Source organism: Pseudorasbora parva, chromosome 13 (genome assembly GCF_024679245.1).
Source record: "Pseudorasbora parva isolate DD20220531a chromosome 13, ASM2467924v1, whole genome shotgun sequence".
Classification (NCBI taxonomy): Eukaryota; Metazoa; Chordata; class Actinopteri; order Cypriniformes; family Gobionidae; genus Pseudorasbora; species Pseudorasbora parva.
The window spans coordinates 29,358,537-29,374,507 of NC_090184.1; the positions used below are offsets into that span (position 1 = coordinate 29,358,537).

The window sequence follows — 15,971 nt, forward strand, 5'->3', positions numbered from 1 at the left end:
CATCCATAAGACAGGTGTTTGCAGCAGCCACACTAATATGGCTAATATTATGATTGAGCAAAGAACAGTGATGTAGATGACCAGGATTATCCAGCGGCAGTGATACATCCATTGCATCAGGGGGCGCTGTCTGCAGGTCACAAACAATACAAGTTCAGAAAAATGAAAGCATTAATATTGTAATAGATAAAACAATATGTGTAAAAGCAGTGTGAATGAGGCATTAAAGGTAGGGTAGGCAATTTCAAAAAGGCTAGCAATAGCAAGCTCGCTTTGAAAGCATAAGATCCCACCCTCCCTTAAGAGCGCTCTCCAAAGCCACGCACACCGCAGCGTCTGCAAAGCTTCACAAAAAATGTGTTGCCAAGTCCATGGTTTTCCAACTTTTAAGTTGTAACCACGGTAAAAAAATAAGATAAAAAAGATTAAGTGGACAATTCAGCTAGCCTGGATGCCAGCCGAACTTAGCCCCGCCCACAAAATGTTTAGGTCGGGCAGTTCAGTCTGGCCTTGCTCCTCAGAGGAGTAATTATCCCCAAACAGAAACTGTTCAGATCAATGAAATCATCAGGGCGGGCTTTAGACGGTGACGGACAGATGATCAACAGTAACGTAATCATGCACGTCATCAAAGGAGCTTGGATTATATTTGCTTGAATCCTCAACGGAGAGCTTGTTTGTATATGCATTCACCTCCACAATTTCTCTCAGAAATGATGATCATGTTGGGTAAGTACTCTGTGTATCATTAAATTATTTAAAAAATTTTACAACACCGGCAAAGATCGTGTATTCCAGCCTGATTTCAGCGCGCGTGCTGACAGGGTTGCCAAGTTTTTACAACAAAACCCGCCAACTACTGGTCCTAAACAATAGCTTCTCGGGGGGTTCCCGGGGGAAAAATGGCGTTTGGGGGGTAAAATGTGTGTTATTTTGGCAAGGATGCCTGCTAAAATTCGCACTCATGGGTCTATATATCACATAATAGTCGCTTTAACCCGCGGACATAGAAAACAACCCACAGAGAAAAAACGCAGACTTGGCAACACAGTGCAGTTGAACTATGTTGACATTTGACATTGCGTCGCTTCGTTGCTCTGATTGGTTGTAGGTCTATCCAATTGATGTCTTTCCTGGTTCGTTTGAAACACACCCCATAATCACAGCCCAATGCAGCAGTTTCAGACTCATATTCTGACTAGAATTGAGTATGACCACGTCAGGCTAGAATTCAGCCACCTAATGGAGAGAATTACATTGGGCTATTTTTGGGCTACATTTATGCACAAACCCTGTGAGAGGCGGCGTTTAAGGACCCCATGTCTCAAAGCACATAATATTACAATAAAAATGAATTTAAACAACTTACAGAGCTCTAGTTGTACCACATGACAGCAGCAGATTAATTTTGGCTTTAAAAGTGTTGACATAGAAATGCATGAATCCGAGTCTGTGGATGTGAACAGCTCTGGGTAGAATGTCATGGGTTGCCATTACTGTGTGGCGCTTGGTGACTGAGTCTACAACTCTGCATAACCTTATGGAATGCGCTGATGACGTGTGATGTCTGCATGAACAGGATGCACGAAGGTATGGAAATACAAACACCAATCAGGCATAACATTATGACATATTTTTGTTGATCCCCTTTTGCTGCCAAAATAGCCCCGGCCCATCGACGCATGGACTCCACTAGACCCCTGAAGGTGTGCTGTGTTATCTGGCACCAAGATGTTAGCAGCAGATCATTTAAGTCCTGTAAGTTGCGAGGTGGGGCCTTCATGGATCAGACTTGTTTGTTCAGCACATCCCACAGATGCTCGACTGGATTGAGATCTGGGGAATTTGGAGGCCAAGTCAACACATCAAATTCCTCAAACCATTCCTGAACCATTTGTGCATGGTCTGCAAAAATGCTTTGGTAGGTGGTACACGTCAAAGTAACATCCACATAGAAGGCAGGACTCAAGGTTTCCCAGCAGAACATTGCTCAAAGCAACATCCGCAGGCTTTGCATTCTTCCAATAGAGCATCCCGGTCCCATGTGTTCCCCAGGTAAGGGACGCACACCCATCCGGCCATCAACATGATGTAAAAAAAAATGTGATTCATCAGACCAGGCCAGCTTCTTCCATTGCCCAGTTCTGATGCTTGACTGGTCTGTGGCTATGCAGCCCCATACACAACAAACTGCGATGCATTGTGTATTCTGACACTTTTTAAAATCAGAAATAGCATTAACTTCTTGAGCAATTTATACTACAGTAGCTTGTCTGTTTGATCGGACCACACGGGCCAGCTTTGCTCCCCACGTGCATCAATGAACCTTGGCCGCATGACCCTGTCTCCGGTTCACTACTGTTCCTTCCTTGGAGCACTTTTGATAGATACTAACAACTGCAGTACAGAAACACCCCACATGAGCTGCAGTTTTGGAGATCCTCTAACCCAGTCATCTAGCCATCACAATTTGGCCCTTGTAAAGCTCCCTCAAATCCTTAAGCTTGCACATTTTCCCTGCTTCTACTTGCTGCCTAATATATCCCAACCACTAATAGGTGCTGCGATGACGAGATGATCAGTGTTATTCATTTCACCTGTAGTGATCATAATGTTATGCCTGATTACTGTATGTTGGAGATCAGTTATTGCATCTGGACCAAATGCAATGATTGGGCAAAAAATTTTTGGTCCTGTGACTTCCACAGAAGATATATGTACATGTTTTTATATTTAGACCACTTCTATTATTGATGACTATCAGGATGTGAAGAGAGTTTCAACCAGTATAACAAACTGTTTAAAAAAACAAATTGCCTACCCTTCCTTTAAGAGAAACTTACAAGCTGACACATCTATCACAGTCTCTGGGGTTGCTCTCAGGTCTCTTGAGCCAGGGATGACTGTGCTCCAGTGCCGACTTCCTCCTCAGCCTTTGATGAGGTAACCCTTGCAGTGAACTTGTGTTTCTGTTATTTTAATAATTATCATAGTTAATAAACCACTATTTGACTGTTGCAAACCTAAAATCAACAGTCTAAGAGGGCCGTACAAACTGTAAAACTTTTTTGGACGTAAATTTACACGACAATGCCATTTTTGGGGCCTGAAAACGCAATCTTTTGAGAACGGGTTTCAAAATGCAAGTTTTTGAAAAACCAAAACACAAGTATTACAAGTTTAGTCTATAGTTTTTTTTTTTTATAGCGACATCGCCAACTACTGGCCTGGCATGTGTTTTTAATCATTTTCGTGGATCCATGTGAACAGGGGTCATTTTGACAATGCTGTCGTCTGTACTCACAAAAATTGTACAGAAAAAGTGCTTTTAGTTCATAGATGTCATGTAAACGTGCCAAAAATCTTATCACCAAATGCATGTGGTTTCTTTGTGTGATGCTACAATAAATTAAATTAATTTATGAAAGTTCTTCTCTAGGATTTTTAAAAGCAATGTGCCCATGTTTTGAAGTAACCTACTTTTTTACATAGACGGGGTCCGGCTCAAGTCTTAGAGTCTGGCTAGGAAGAATTCGGGCAGAAGATGTCTCCTCAGGATTATTCACCATGACAGTCCGTGATGAACTGTCCTCACGAGGTACTACTTGCCTTAAGAAATGTGAGACTTTAGATATGGTATCAGACCATAAAAGTCATCCTATTTTACTTCCAATATCTTATATATTTTTGAGTAAAAGATGTAAGAATAAGTCAGATAGAGTACTGTAGTGATGATTTTGGAAGAACAACACAGAAGTTAGCATCACCCGTGGCAAAAACCCAATGGGATTTTTCCATTGGCTTTTGGATTATTTTACAGAATAAGCTGTGACCAACAAAAGTTTATGATTTGTTCACGTTTTGTTCAACTTTTTTGAATTTTGAAGCTTAAATACAATCGCCTAAAAACGACACCACAATCACATTTCACTCTTCAACATCGCCTCCATTAAGCTACTGACAACCCTTTCAGTCATTTCCCCTGGAATTCTGAGTTAGAGCGCAATTCTAAACATAAGGCTGTGAAAGCATATTAGCAAGAATATTTTTTTCCTGTTTGGCGTAATGACGTTCATGCCAGTTTCACAAACAAGGCTTAAACCTAGTCCCAGACTAAATTGCATTATTGAGCTGTTTTAACTGAAAGAAACTATAACAGTATATATATAGTGGTTGTGTACACATGTAAAAGTGAAATTTGCAAAATAGGTCCCCTTCAAGACATAACAATGGCACTGACATATTTTAAGATATTCCAGTGCCATTGTTATGTCTTGAAGGGGACCTATTTAGCAAATTTCACTTTTACATGTGTACACAACCACTATATATATACTGTATAATGCTAAAAATCCACCCGCTCCTTTTTTATAATCCCCATAAATCATAAGCCGTGTCAAGCCATTTGCAGATTCTAGCAATGTGACATCACATGTGCTTAGGCCCGCCTACAGCTGCTAACGGCAGTTTTAACAGTTAGACAGTTTACACATAATAAGACTTTAAAGAGGACTTAGTTTAATACTCACGGGATGCGCTGTCTGACTCCTATCCGTGTGCTTAATATATTAATATGTGTGCTCAGAAAATCATATAGCAGAAGTTTAGACTGATATGGTTTTAAAACGCATACAGATAATAAACTTTCATGATGAAGAAAAACTGCGATGTCACTTGAGTGATTAAGTGGAGAATTAAAAGATGATAATCAAAAATCATAGCGATAAAGATGATAATTAAAATCAAACAGATGTTTAGTTTTCGTCAGAGTCTCCCGAGGCATGAGCTGTAGGCTCCGCCATCTTCTGGAAAGATGGGGTGGGGAGCAGCAACTCATTTGCATTTAAAGATGCATGCACAAAAACAGCATGTTTTTCCTTCCATTCAAAAATGGGCCTTACAACATGGTATGATAAATGATCTGTGGGGTATTTTGGGCTAAAACTTCAGTCATATTCTGGGGACACCTGAAACGCACACCAGTAACGTTTTTTTTAAGGCATGTTTATAAAAGCGATTTAAATGTGCTAATTGATCTAAGGCTTAATCCTAGCTTAATAAGCCCTGTCTGTGAAACCAGGCCTTAATGATCGACAGTCCCATTTAGCCACTGTTAAAAATGTTTAAAAAATGTTTAAAAAAACATCAGTGGGGTTTTACTTATGTATTTTATGTCATCGATCAAAACGTGAACATTTCTTGAGCTTATGTTATCTACAAACCTTATTTCAGGCATTTGACCAAAAACCCATTGACTGAAGCTATGGAATCTTAAGTGCGAAAATGCTAACTCAATCATACTAAAGACTTTAAATGTAAACTGTATCCAAATTACCCTGTCTCCAATAGAGGGCAGTCTTCTGTGTAGTCTGCTTTCTTTGCATTTGATTCTCTTTCACTGATCTCAGTGATCACTGAAGATAATATAGCTTCTGATTCCTTTACTTTTTGTCTCTTCAAATAAAAGAGAAACGAAGTATAGTCAAACTAAATTTAGACTGATAATATCAGATGTTTATTGTGGTTAAAATGTAATTAAGGGAATGGAACCGCACCTGAGTTTGCTTTGTGAAGACATTTGCACTGATTCTACGCCGTAACTGTGGCTGAGATTGAGACAGAAGATAAAGAGACAGGTATTATTGAGTAAATAAGAAAGCAAACCACAAAAAGGGATTTTTTTTTTTCAGAATAATACTGAACAAGTATGCAATCAATACCTTCTGTGGGTCTTTTTCCAGCTTTTCAACAGTGTCAATTTCCTCTGCAGTAACACACAAACTTTTTTTAAAAATGCTAGTGGAAGGATCACAACTTCAACATCATGAGTGAACCGAATGGGTGTTCTCCTACCCCGTTCACAGAAATATCGCTCTCTGCTGCTTTTCTCCATCTGTTTCTTCATTTCCTCCAATTCAGTGCTGTTCCTCTCGTGGCGGCGCTTCAGGTTCTCCACATGAGCCACCATCAGATCAACTGCATGGCTCACTTTAGCCTCCTACTCACAGACAGAATGGGATTTAACATATTAAAAGACCATTTATTGAGCTGCCAACTTAGTAGGACCCACTGTAATGTTCTCTGGCAGAAAGTAAAATCAAGTATGGATGGATACCTGATGCACTGCCCCAAGAACCTCAGCTGTGTTGGAAATTCGTCCGATGGTGCCCCCGATAATGTTAAGACACAGCTCAAGACGCTGGAGGAGCCCGGCCCGTTTGATATCTAAACACATTCCCTTGAGAGTCTAGTGGCAAAAATGCAGTCCAAGAATTGGTATAGGCTGAATAATTAAAATAAAAAAAAACATTCTCAGACTGTAGTCATACCTCAATCACTTCCATGCCTCTTTCTACTTCCAGTTTGAGGTTGTCCTCAGCATTGTCCCGAGCGTGTTCCTCCGTCTCCAGCCTTTGACACAGTGTGAACTGGTCACAGCGAAAGGCCAGAGACAGCTGAGAGAAAGCAACCTGTGATCGCAGCAAAAATATTAATTTAAGAAAAAAATAGATGTATTCAGAAATATTCTGTATATTTAATATACTTAGAAATATATTTAAATAGGGTTTCCCAAACTGGGGTGCATGAGGGGATTAATTAAAAAGAAATAAAAACATTTAAAATAAAACACAAAAAATGTGATTAAAACTAGATTAAACATTTTATTTGTTTACATGCATATCCTGTGACATCAGAGAACAACAAATGTGAATGGTTAAATTATTTAAATATTAACAAAAATATTAGGGTGTACTTCTGTTAAGTATTTTATGTCAAAGGTGTTCAGCTGAGAAAAAAGTTTGAGAATCCCTGTTTCAAAGGTGAGCAATTTGTTTTCTTCAAAACTTACTTTTGAATATGGTCAGCCATAAAAATGATAAATGATTATTTAGATAGAGAATCTTCATGGAAAACAATTAAGTTATGCCACAGTTTTAAAAAAACGGAGAGTCTTCAAAACATTAAATACATTTTTTTTATTTAAAGGACTTACCTCCAGTTCCTCCTCTGTCATTTCAACACTGATGGAGTAAAGTAAGACATTATAGGAATTAATGTCCACAAAGCAAGAATCATATTTGGATGTATAAATAAATGACTAGGGATATTTTATAAATATAGCTAGCTTTTCTGAGTAAACCACCTGTTAAGACCAAGCCTCTCAACAGACAGCTCTTCTGAGTAAATTTGTTCCTCGTGTCTAGAACCTTCAGAAGAGAAAGTCACTTAAATAGTAATATACCTTGATTAATAAGCAGGATGTATTGTGAGTAAATGGTTTTATTTAAGTATTACCTTCCTCAAAGTCATTCTCGCTGTTCTCTGTTTGGTTGTTGGTCAGAACTTGCAGGTCTTCACAGGCCTGACCATTAACATTTAAACAAATAACAGTAAATAATACTATAAATATATAGATAGATTGATAGGAATGGATTAGATGACCATTTTACCTCAAAGTTATGAAAATCTAATCATATAAACTAATCTGAATTTACTCCCAAAATAAGATTTTAGTCTAAAACTATACAAGATTTAGAATGTAGCAGGCCAACTTAAGTATATATTCGTTCTGCAGCACCATTGGGAAGCAAAAAACAATATTTCTATGTATTAAAGCTATGAATTCTGCATACATATTGATGACCTCCATGAACAAAAAAACTACCATCTAAAATTACAGAAACTCCTTCATACCACAATAAACGCATTGGACAACAGACTTACTGCTCTGCTCAAGGTAACAACCACAAATCAAAGTATGGTAAATAAAAGACGAACGCTTGCTTACCATGACATTTACTGATTTCTTGCTCTCAACCTCTTCTTGCTCCTAACAGGCACTACATAATCTCATTAAGAGATAGATGAGGCTAATAAGGCTGTTTAAGACATGTAATGGCTGCCACAAACACTAGTGTGACAAAGCCATTACTGGCAAAAAATAATAATTATGCATTTCAAGACAGATTCACAAATGTACTCAGCATGGTGTGCTTCAATACACAAGAAGGTGCCTAGATGTATAAACAAGTCTATAATTCAGCTTTTTTCTATGGACTACATACAGCTTAAAACTACATACACCTTTTGAGAAACTTGATTTGGACAAGATACTTTGATGGCATTTTGAAAATGAGAGCACTGGGAAGATTGGACTGGAAAATTTGCAATAAAAAAAAAAGTTCATGAAAGACATTAAGAAAGAGACAAAAACAAGTATTTGGACCAACTCCACATTTATTGTAGAAAATTATGGAACAAAGTCTCTAATAGAGGCGCTGTGGCTTTCCCATGGTGCTCTTGATGTAGAGAGCTCTGACGTTCTGCCAGTTCTTCTTCAGCAGAGACACCAGGAAGTTCACAGCCAGGTGGATGTTGTAGACCAGCTCTTCCTCAGTCATCCTGACATGACCAACACCCACAGCCAGACACAGAACCTGGACATGACAGAGACGACGTTAGAAACTTCTCAAATGTTCAAGCATACATTTTGGACAAATACAATCAAGGTCTTAAAATATCTCAATTTGTATGTAAAACATATTGCAGTGAAAAGTTTTAAAAGAATTTAAATGTACACTAGCGTTCATAAATTTGGGGTAAGATTTTTTTTTTTTTTTTTACAAAAACGAGAACAAAAAGTCTCATGGTTATCAAGGCTGCATTCACCTAATTGAAGATACAAACAGTAATGTTGTGAAATTTTTCATTTAAATTAACTATGGAATGCATTCCGGTGGTGACAAAGCCATCGTTACTCCAGTCTTCAATCACATGAGCAAGTAATGTGCTCAAGTAATTACGCTATTTTTTTTTTTATTCTTCAGTATTGTTTGGTGAATAGAAAAGTTCCAACAGCATCATATCTTTTGTAACAAATGTCTTTACTGTCACAATACATTTGGTTAAAAGACAATTATAAAGAGGGGAAAAAAGAACCCAAACTTTAAAAAGCTAGTGCATGCTGAAGCAGCAAAAAAAAGTGATGCATTTTCATCAATATAAATATACCTTCTTCATCTGGAATTTGATGGTGGACTTCACTTCATCCACCTTGGTAACCAGGTTCTCATTATGGGTGAGCAGAGAGGGAAACTTTCCAGCCTTGTTGAGGCCAGGTCCCAAGATACGAGGAATCTGCTTGATCAGAGATTCAGAGGCCAGGAAAGCATCGTACTTTTTTGCTAAAAAGAGAACCACAAGATCAATATGCAGACTCAATCCAGAATGAGCTATAGCAATGAGCACAGGCAGGTCTAATGTACTGTTGACCACAAATCTCCAGAGGAAACTCACCCAGCTTCTTGACCATTTTCTTGTTCTTGTTGAGCTTTTTAAGAGCCTCAATGTCCATGTGTGGGAACTCGGCGGCTTTGGCTTCATCACAATGCTGTTGGTCACCAAGGACACACACGGAGAACTTGGGGCGCGGGGTGGTCTTCAGCCTGTGCAGAGTGATGGATTAGACTGACTGACAAACATAAGCATATCAGACCCATTTCGATCCATGTGAGGCAGATCAGAAGAGTCTTACCCATACCACCTCAGCTGGCATCAGGTGTTGATAGCACAGGCATTTAACAAAATGGTCGGCTTAGGTACGACAGCATGAAAACAGTCACCTATAGCCTCCCCTCATGTTTTAAGACCCAGGGTAGGGGTCCGTCTGCTTCAACCCCAATAATGGGTGGTTGAGACAGACTACCCGAGACTGTTCTCCAATGCCTGCCTTTAACCTGCCCATTCACGCAATTTAATCAAGTGGCTAACTCATGTCAAATCATTCATAGATTCAGGCAAATCAAAGGGCAAGCAGTGAGAAGGCTGGGTGATACAGTAAAGGTCCGAACCTGACGGTGCCTGAGAAACGCTTGTCCTTCTGGGGATCGTAGTTCTTCAAGCTGATCTGCAGTTCCACAGTCTCAAGAAACCTTAAATAGAAAAGTCATTATTATAAATATCCCATTTACAAGTTGCCGTTCAGATAAACAACAATTCCAACATGTAAAAGTTCCAATAAACTGTTGGTTACTGATTCAGTTGAGTAGTATCATATTAGGTAACTAACTACTACATAATTATTTGTAGCTATACCAAATGCATGCTCAAGCTTCAATATGTGTCCATTAAACAGTAGTCCTGATGTACAAGACACCAGCACAAAATCTCACAAGCACAACGAAACACTGTTCGCTAATAAAATAATCGATTCTTAATAAAAGGGACATTAACAAATGAATAATAGTTAAAGGTATAATGCTATAATGGCATGTAATACAATGCAACCTTATTAAAGTCAGTCAGTTACTGGGAAAAACAATATGGTCCGAGTCTTACTTTCTCCTCTTGCGACGGGAACCAGACTGGACCTCCCGAACAGCCTCGTACAAAGTGTCTCTTGAGACCTTGCTGTTAAAAATAAAATAAAAATGATTAATTGCATGAATACTCGTGTGTCTCGTGCATACAAATGTCGCAGTAGACTACGCTAGACTGCCTGTGCCTATATCATTAACATGCATTCAAACGCTGTTTTAATACTTCAATATGCCCATATTTACAAGGCTACACATTAATAATATCTGAATAAACGATTATAATTTCAGATGAAATTAAATAATCCTCAGATTAAACCGGATTGCACTGCAGATGGCCCGCTAAACTGCGCGTCAGCTCTCAAAAACGGTACGAGATCGTCAAGAAACATTATGATGTCCGTATAACATTTCTTGACGCTATATTTCATTATATACACATTTAACAGTTAAATAAGAATGAATCGGGAATTAAACACGTTATATATATACATTTTTAAGAATATTTCTCACGTGCCTCATTTTGCCGTGATGTCTCCCTTCACACGGAGCTCTGAAAAAGGAAGGACGAAGGGAAGTTGCGCTGAATATATGCGCCCGAGTGTGTAAAACGGACCTCTGGAGCCGCCATGATTGTTGTGGCCACAGAAACGTGCATAAGAGAGTACATACATTTGTTTGACATTTACAATCCCAATAAATGTACTAAAATTTGTATGATGGAAAATGTTTTTTTTTTATATATATATAAACGAGTTATTTACAAATTAAGTTTAAAAAAGGTGTTTAATTTGTTTTTTTAAACTGATGTAATGCACATTTTGAGTCATTAACCATGTTTAAACAAGTTTAAGTTGTATATAACATTTCAGTGTTTAAATTCATGTATTGGCTGATTTTATGTCAGGCAATACAACCAAATATTTGTACCACCTGACATGGAGAGTGTACCTGCTTTATTAGCAGTTAGTACCAGTATTTGAGAGATCTACAAATCTTTTCACTGGACAATGAATTATCATGATTGCTGTTATTACCTCGTCAATTCATAATAAAAGAGCCATGTTTGCAGTTGTGCCACTGACATTTGAGAATATAGAAATTGCTGGGAATTTTTTTTTTCTCAACAGCTCTAAAACTACCACACTTATAGAATTTTAAGTTTCTATTTAAGGTTTCAAATCTAAGATGATGCCATAGTATTTAGTTTTTATTTTTGTCCAGAACAAAGCATTTCAATTACACAAATTCAATTGAAAATATGAAGTTTAATAAATAATTTGATAATCAAATTTTGATTTTAACTCATTCAAAATTAATACAGTATGCATACATTTTTATTACATTTATTTAAAAAAATGATCACAAAATATATTTACAAAATAATACAATCAGATCAATTCAATCCGTTTTAATGCAGCCAGCAATGATTTCTTGAGGAAGGTTTCATTGAAAGACAGGCAACTGGAAAGTGTGTGGTGGCATGCAGGATTCACCTGAAATGCAAAAATAAAAAAAACATTATTAGCAGTTTAACAATAGCTTTTAACGTGAATTATTTCCATATACTATAGTTATACTCACATGTGTCTGATATTTGGTTAAGACACTCAGCAACATCTTGGCGAACTTCATAGATTTGCTAAAATGTGGAGACTGGCTGCAAAGCTGGTCAGTGAAGAGAGAGAAATCCTCCTCACTCAGATCAAGCTGTGAACATAACAGAAAGCATTAACATGAGACTAAAACATCCCTTCCGATGCAAGAGATTTCTGAAGTACCTTTGAATCCAGCAATGCATGGATGACTGACAACACACCCTCATCCCAGGACACTCCAAGTGCTGTCCTAAGATTCGAATGCAAAATGTCTATGGTTAGTAAAACTCTGTAAACCTGTTACTCAACCCAAGCAAGGTATTTTTCAACAATTACTAAGGCTGTTTTCTTTCTAACAGTGAATTTGTAATATTCAGACTGACCGAAATACAAAAATCCTGTGATGTGGCTCAAGGCAGTCCACTATCAGTCTACAGAGTAACTCTGCCTGGGCGCTTCCTAAAGAAAACATACAATTAGTGTAGTATATGAGAATATGAGTAAAATACAAACAAAATGCATGCTAACTTTGATATGCAGGACAAAAACAACATACTCGTACCAGTTTGTCCCTTCCGTAAAACCGGTTCTATCAGAGCCTGGCAGGTCGGCCTGGGGTAGCGAGTGCAAAGAGACGTCACGGCTGTTACCAAACAACGAGAGGCAGCTTCTGCAAGGGACACAATCTGAGACAGAGAAATACATAACTATATGTGCAACTGAGCTTTTATTCAAGCAATAATCAAATATTAAAATATCTATATAAGAAACTATTTATTTAAATAATATTTCATGTTAACTAATGCTAACTAATAAAAGCTTATAGTAAAGTGATACCAAAAATGTTACTTAAAACAAAGGTGTTCCCTGTTGATGATCTGACTCCCGTTATTATGATTAAAATTGTAACCTGTAACAAACAAACACACTGACCTTGTTGAGCAGCAGGTGTGTGATCACAGCAGAAGCAGTGCTGTGACTGAGGTCTGGGGACAGTTCCAAAAGACAGCTACAGAACTGAGGTAAACTCTGTTCAGATGCTTCAGACAAACACAGCAGTGAACACAATACCTCCACCTGTGATCAGATCCAACTCATTTATACTGATGGAAACATTTATAGAGTAACACATTTCATTTGCTTCTGAAACCACAAACCTCATCGGGGTCACATTCATGAAATACTTTCAGAGCAGACACAGAACTCTCATCCCACTGTGAAGAAAAATCAATAAATAGTTATATAAATGTAATGATTTATAGCAGTTACAATTGCATAATAAAACAAATATTTCTTACCACTGACTCTGTATCAAGTAATTCTTTAATAACAGGAATGGCAGCCTAAAAAGTGGAATGGTAAAATGTTAGAAATTCATCCATAAATTCTGAAACAAGAACATCAATCCATTTTTTTTGTAATCCTGAAGAACAGCAACTTTCCTGAGGTTTATGTATAAACAGATTATGTTAACACTTCACAATAAGGTTTTATTTGTTAACATCACGTAACTACATTAGTTAACCTGAACTAAAAATTAACCGTACTTCTGCACCATTTATTGATCTTAGTTAAGGCTAATTTCAACATTTGCTAAAACATTTTAAGGTTGAATGTTGTGTCTTTTAACATTAATTAGTTAATGCACTTTGAACTAACATGATTTTTTTTTACAAAAGTTAATAAATGCTGTAACAATATATTGCTCATTGTTAGTTCATGTTAGTTGATGGATTAACTAATGTAAACAAATGAGACCTTATTGTAAAATGTTACCGAGATCAGTGGAACTCTACGTGAACTTTTAATGGTGTATTTTAATGTACGTTTAATGAAAAATCTATTTAACTGCACTGAAGTCCATTTTACCTTCATGTGGTCTGGCAGGTTTTTTGAAGAGCCCAACAGATCTGAATGAGCCTGTGATACAGAGGAAGCACTCTGGTTCTGCTGTATTGTTCTTGTGTTATGTTCCTCCTCTTCAGTCAACCTCTCTTCTTCTTTACTTGGCGAGAAATCCATCTTTACCCTTTTACTTAGAGGATCTTCCTGGGCATCTCCATCATGATCCATGTTGTCACTTTTCCTTTTTTTCTGATATAAAACGTTCAAGTCAGTCTCTTTATCCTCTGTTTTAAGCCCCTCAAAACAAGAGGCCCATCTTCCCTTTGCATCATTATTCCTGAATCTCGAACAGAGATTCTTAAGTGTCTCTGTACACTTTGAGGTAAGGAGGGTCCCTTTCCTAGTGCCCTCAATATCTCTTTGGAGCTGCTTGATTAAGGCACCAGACCACTGATTTTCCCCGTCATCCTGAGTCATACATCGAAGCAGGTGGAGAACACTGTCGTTGGGAAGTCCAGGGTGAATCAGATGCAGAAAGCACAGCAGATTTCGCTTAAAGCCTTCTGAAAACATGCACACCAAAGGTTTCCTGTAAAACAAACCAAAAAAAAACACTGAAACGTCCTAGTAAGTCAAATAAAAGTAGTGACAGCTGGCCCATCAAACAAGAGATCTTCGAATGTTGCATTCATCTCTTTTGCTGATAAATACAAATGCATGTATATTTATATTGTGTAAATTATTATAAGCAGTGTTGGGGCCTGGGGGTAATGTATTACAAGTAACTTGTTTCAAATAACAAGTAAAGTTACATTAGTTTACATTACTTTTAAACGTATAACAAAATATCTGAGTTAAGAGCAGAGCATTGAGTGTAAACATGATGGGCATTGTCCTTCTAGATTAAATGTGAGCAGGCATTTACTCATCTCACTTAAACAAAAAAGCATTACTAAAACTTTCAATAAGTAAATATGGTAAATTAACATGATTTTACCCATTTAATCTCACTTTGTGTATCAATGTACTTGCTGCTAACCTTCAATGATTCAGTTAAACCATAAGTGAAAATTAATCAAGATGCTTGGTTTTATTGGTGAAGTGAATGTTAAACTTTCTCCTGCATCCCATTCTTCTTAAATCCAGAATGGCAGCACAGCAGAAAGGTTTGAGCTGAGCCCTATTGTACTCAAGTGCATTTGCATTCCCTTCAGCTGTGATGCTTTTTATTTCATATGTTGGTGTTAAAGGGCCTTTAGCTTTGCCCCAAAATAGATTTGTTATTAAAATAAAACAAGATCAGCCCAAATGAGAAAACTAACGCGAAATGTATTACTTTTTAAATTAACTTTCCCCAACACTGATTATAAGTGAAGTGTTGATAGGCATTTAATTTCTATACATAAAGTGGAAAGCCGTTATTTTCAGTCGAGTTTATCCTTTTAATTATACCAGACCTTATCCAACCTTAATAGGCACGGTTACTTGGGGAAATCAAAATGAAAGCCAAAATAAAATAAAATTACTTAAGTACATTTTTTCACAAATTGCGAGTGACTTTGCGAGATTATTTTGCGTGTAATTTATGACAGAACGAGTGGCAATAACAAAAACTTACTTACAGAACGAGCGCGTCCTCGCGCACACATACTTCCTGCTGGCACAACGTCTCTAAAAACGGAGCAAGGGTGAAATCTGGATCACATCTGCGCTGTTTATTGAAAACTATGTGCGCATTATTCGCCCCGGCTGATCCTAAATGCAAAGAGTGAACCAGCAACAGGAACCGTCCGTCAAAACGCTGTAATAGACCTTCCAGATCCATCACTGGACTTAAATCACGTCACGCACGAAGCTTACTATTAACACCGAGCTATATAATGACATTTATGTAAGTCACTTGCTACTACTGTCATGTTTAAAAAACTAAGTCGTAGCGTTCCCAAATACAGCAATAACAAATTAGTTTAACAACGACAGATCATAACACCAAGCTCATGAAGGCACTGTTGTGCGAAATGTTTCGAATGAGTTCTTTATGCGGCTCCAAGCAAACGCTTATGGCACTCTGGTGACACCTGCAGGCCCGGAGGGGAACTAGAAAAATAAAATAAAAAACCTCTGACGCCATTCTGAAATCTTAATTTTACAATTTAGTTGTTAGGGATATAGATTAATATGTCCCTCCTACCTTCCTCAAAAGCATTCGTTG

General features: G+C 37.6%; 3 protein-coding genes across 4 annotated transcripts; all 3 read right to left on the reverse strand.

Annotated features, from left to right (window-relative positions):
* Positions 1–2,640: 2,640 nt before the first annotated feature.
* On the reverse strand, positions 2,641–7,152 carry si:ch211-163l21.11 (inositol 1,4,5-triphosphate receptor associated 2). The gene is made up of 10 exons (XM_067412675.1): positions 7,145–7,152; positions 6,995–7,022; positions 6,330–6,470; positions 6,116–6,247; positions 5,854–5,998; positions 5,721–5,764; positions 5,556–5,606; positions 5,336–5,454; positions 3,481–3,609; positions 2,641–2,969 (listed from the first exon to the last, which is right to left on the reverse strand). Exons 2-10 carry the CDS (start codon positions 7,013–7,015, stop codon positions 2,840–2,842), a joined length of 912 nt encoding a protein of 303 aa, XP_067268776.1. The 5' UTR covers positions 7,016–7,022; positions 7,145–7,152; the 3' UTR covers positions 2,641–2,839.
* A 1,068-nt stretch (positions 7,153–8,220) lies between these two features.
* Positions 8,221–10,917, reverse strand: rpl10a (ribosomal protein L10a). Its single transcript, XM_067413820.1, has 6 exons — positions 10,834–10,917; positions 10,339–10,410; positions 9,852–9,932; positions 9,298–9,446; positions 9,013–9,185; positions 8,221–8,438 (listed from the first exon to the last, which is right to left on the reverse strand). The coding sequence occupies exons 1-6, from the start codon at positions 10,836–10,838 to the stop codon at positions 8,268–8,270; spliced, it is 651 nt and encodes a 216-aa protein (XP_067269921.1). The 5' UTR covers positions 10,839–10,917; the 3' UTR covers positions 8,221–8,267.
* Positions 10,918–11,564: 647 nt separating this feature from the next.
* fance (FA complementation group E) lies at positions 11,565–15,797 on the reverse strand. 2 transcript variants are annotated; one of them, XM_067413816.1, is made up of 10 exons: positions 15,382–15,797; positions 13,784–14,348; positions 13,213–13,257; positions 13,072–13,128; positions 12,848–12,991; positions 12,477–12,600; positions 12,298–12,373; positions 12,098–12,164; positions 11,901–12,026; positions 11,565–11,812 (listed from the first exon to the last, which is right to left on the reverse strand). In XM_067413816.1, exons 1-10 carry the CDS (start codon positions 15,582–15,584, stop codon positions 11,708–11,710), a joined length of 1,512 nt encoding a protein of 503 aa, XP_067269917.1. In that variant the 5' UTR covers positions 15,585–15,797; the 3' UTR covers positions 11,565–11,707. The 2 variants fall into 2 exon arrangements, with proteins under 2 accessions (XP_067269917.1, XP_067269916.1); XM_067413815.1 differs by having other exon boundaries at positions 12,471–12,600.
* Positions 15,798–15,971: the final 174 nt, after the last annotated feature.

Bases quoted from the DNA above. Each gene is read 5' to 3' on its own strand.
- rpl10a (XM_067413820.1), bottom strand. The intron at 9,933-10,338 runs GTAAGACTCGGA...TTTCTATTTAAG, and splicing joins TCCCGTCGCAAGAGGAGAAA to GTTTCTTGAGACTGTGGAAC. The intron at 8,439-9,012 runs GTATATTTATAT...TGTCATGTCCAG, and splicing joins TCAAATTCCAGATGAAGAAG to GTTCTGTGTCTGGCTGTGGG.
- fance (XM_067413815.1), bottom strand. From the start codon at position 15,584: ATGGATCTGGAAGGTCTATTACAGCGTTTTGACGGACGGTTCCTGTTG. The intron at 12,165-12,297 runs GTCAGTCTGAAT...TTCGAATCTTAG, and splicing joins CACAGGATTTTTGTATTTCG to GACAGCACTTGGAGTGTCCT. The intron at 11,813-11,900 runs GTGAGTATAACT...TTTGCATTTCAG, and splicing joins TAACCAAATATCAGACACAT to GTGAATCCTGCATGCCACCA.
- si:ch211-163l21.11 (XM_067412675.1), bottom strand. From the start codon at position 7,015: ATGACAGAGGAGGAACTGGAG. The intron at 5,999-6,115 runs GTATCCATCCAT...GTCTGTGAGTAG, and splicing joins TTCTTGGGGCAGTGCATCAG to GAGGCTAAAGTGAGCCATGC. The intron at 3,610-5,335 runs GTAATTTGGATA...ACATTTCTTAAG, and splicing joins TGCCCTCTATTGGAGACAGG to GCAAGTAGTACCTCGTGAGG.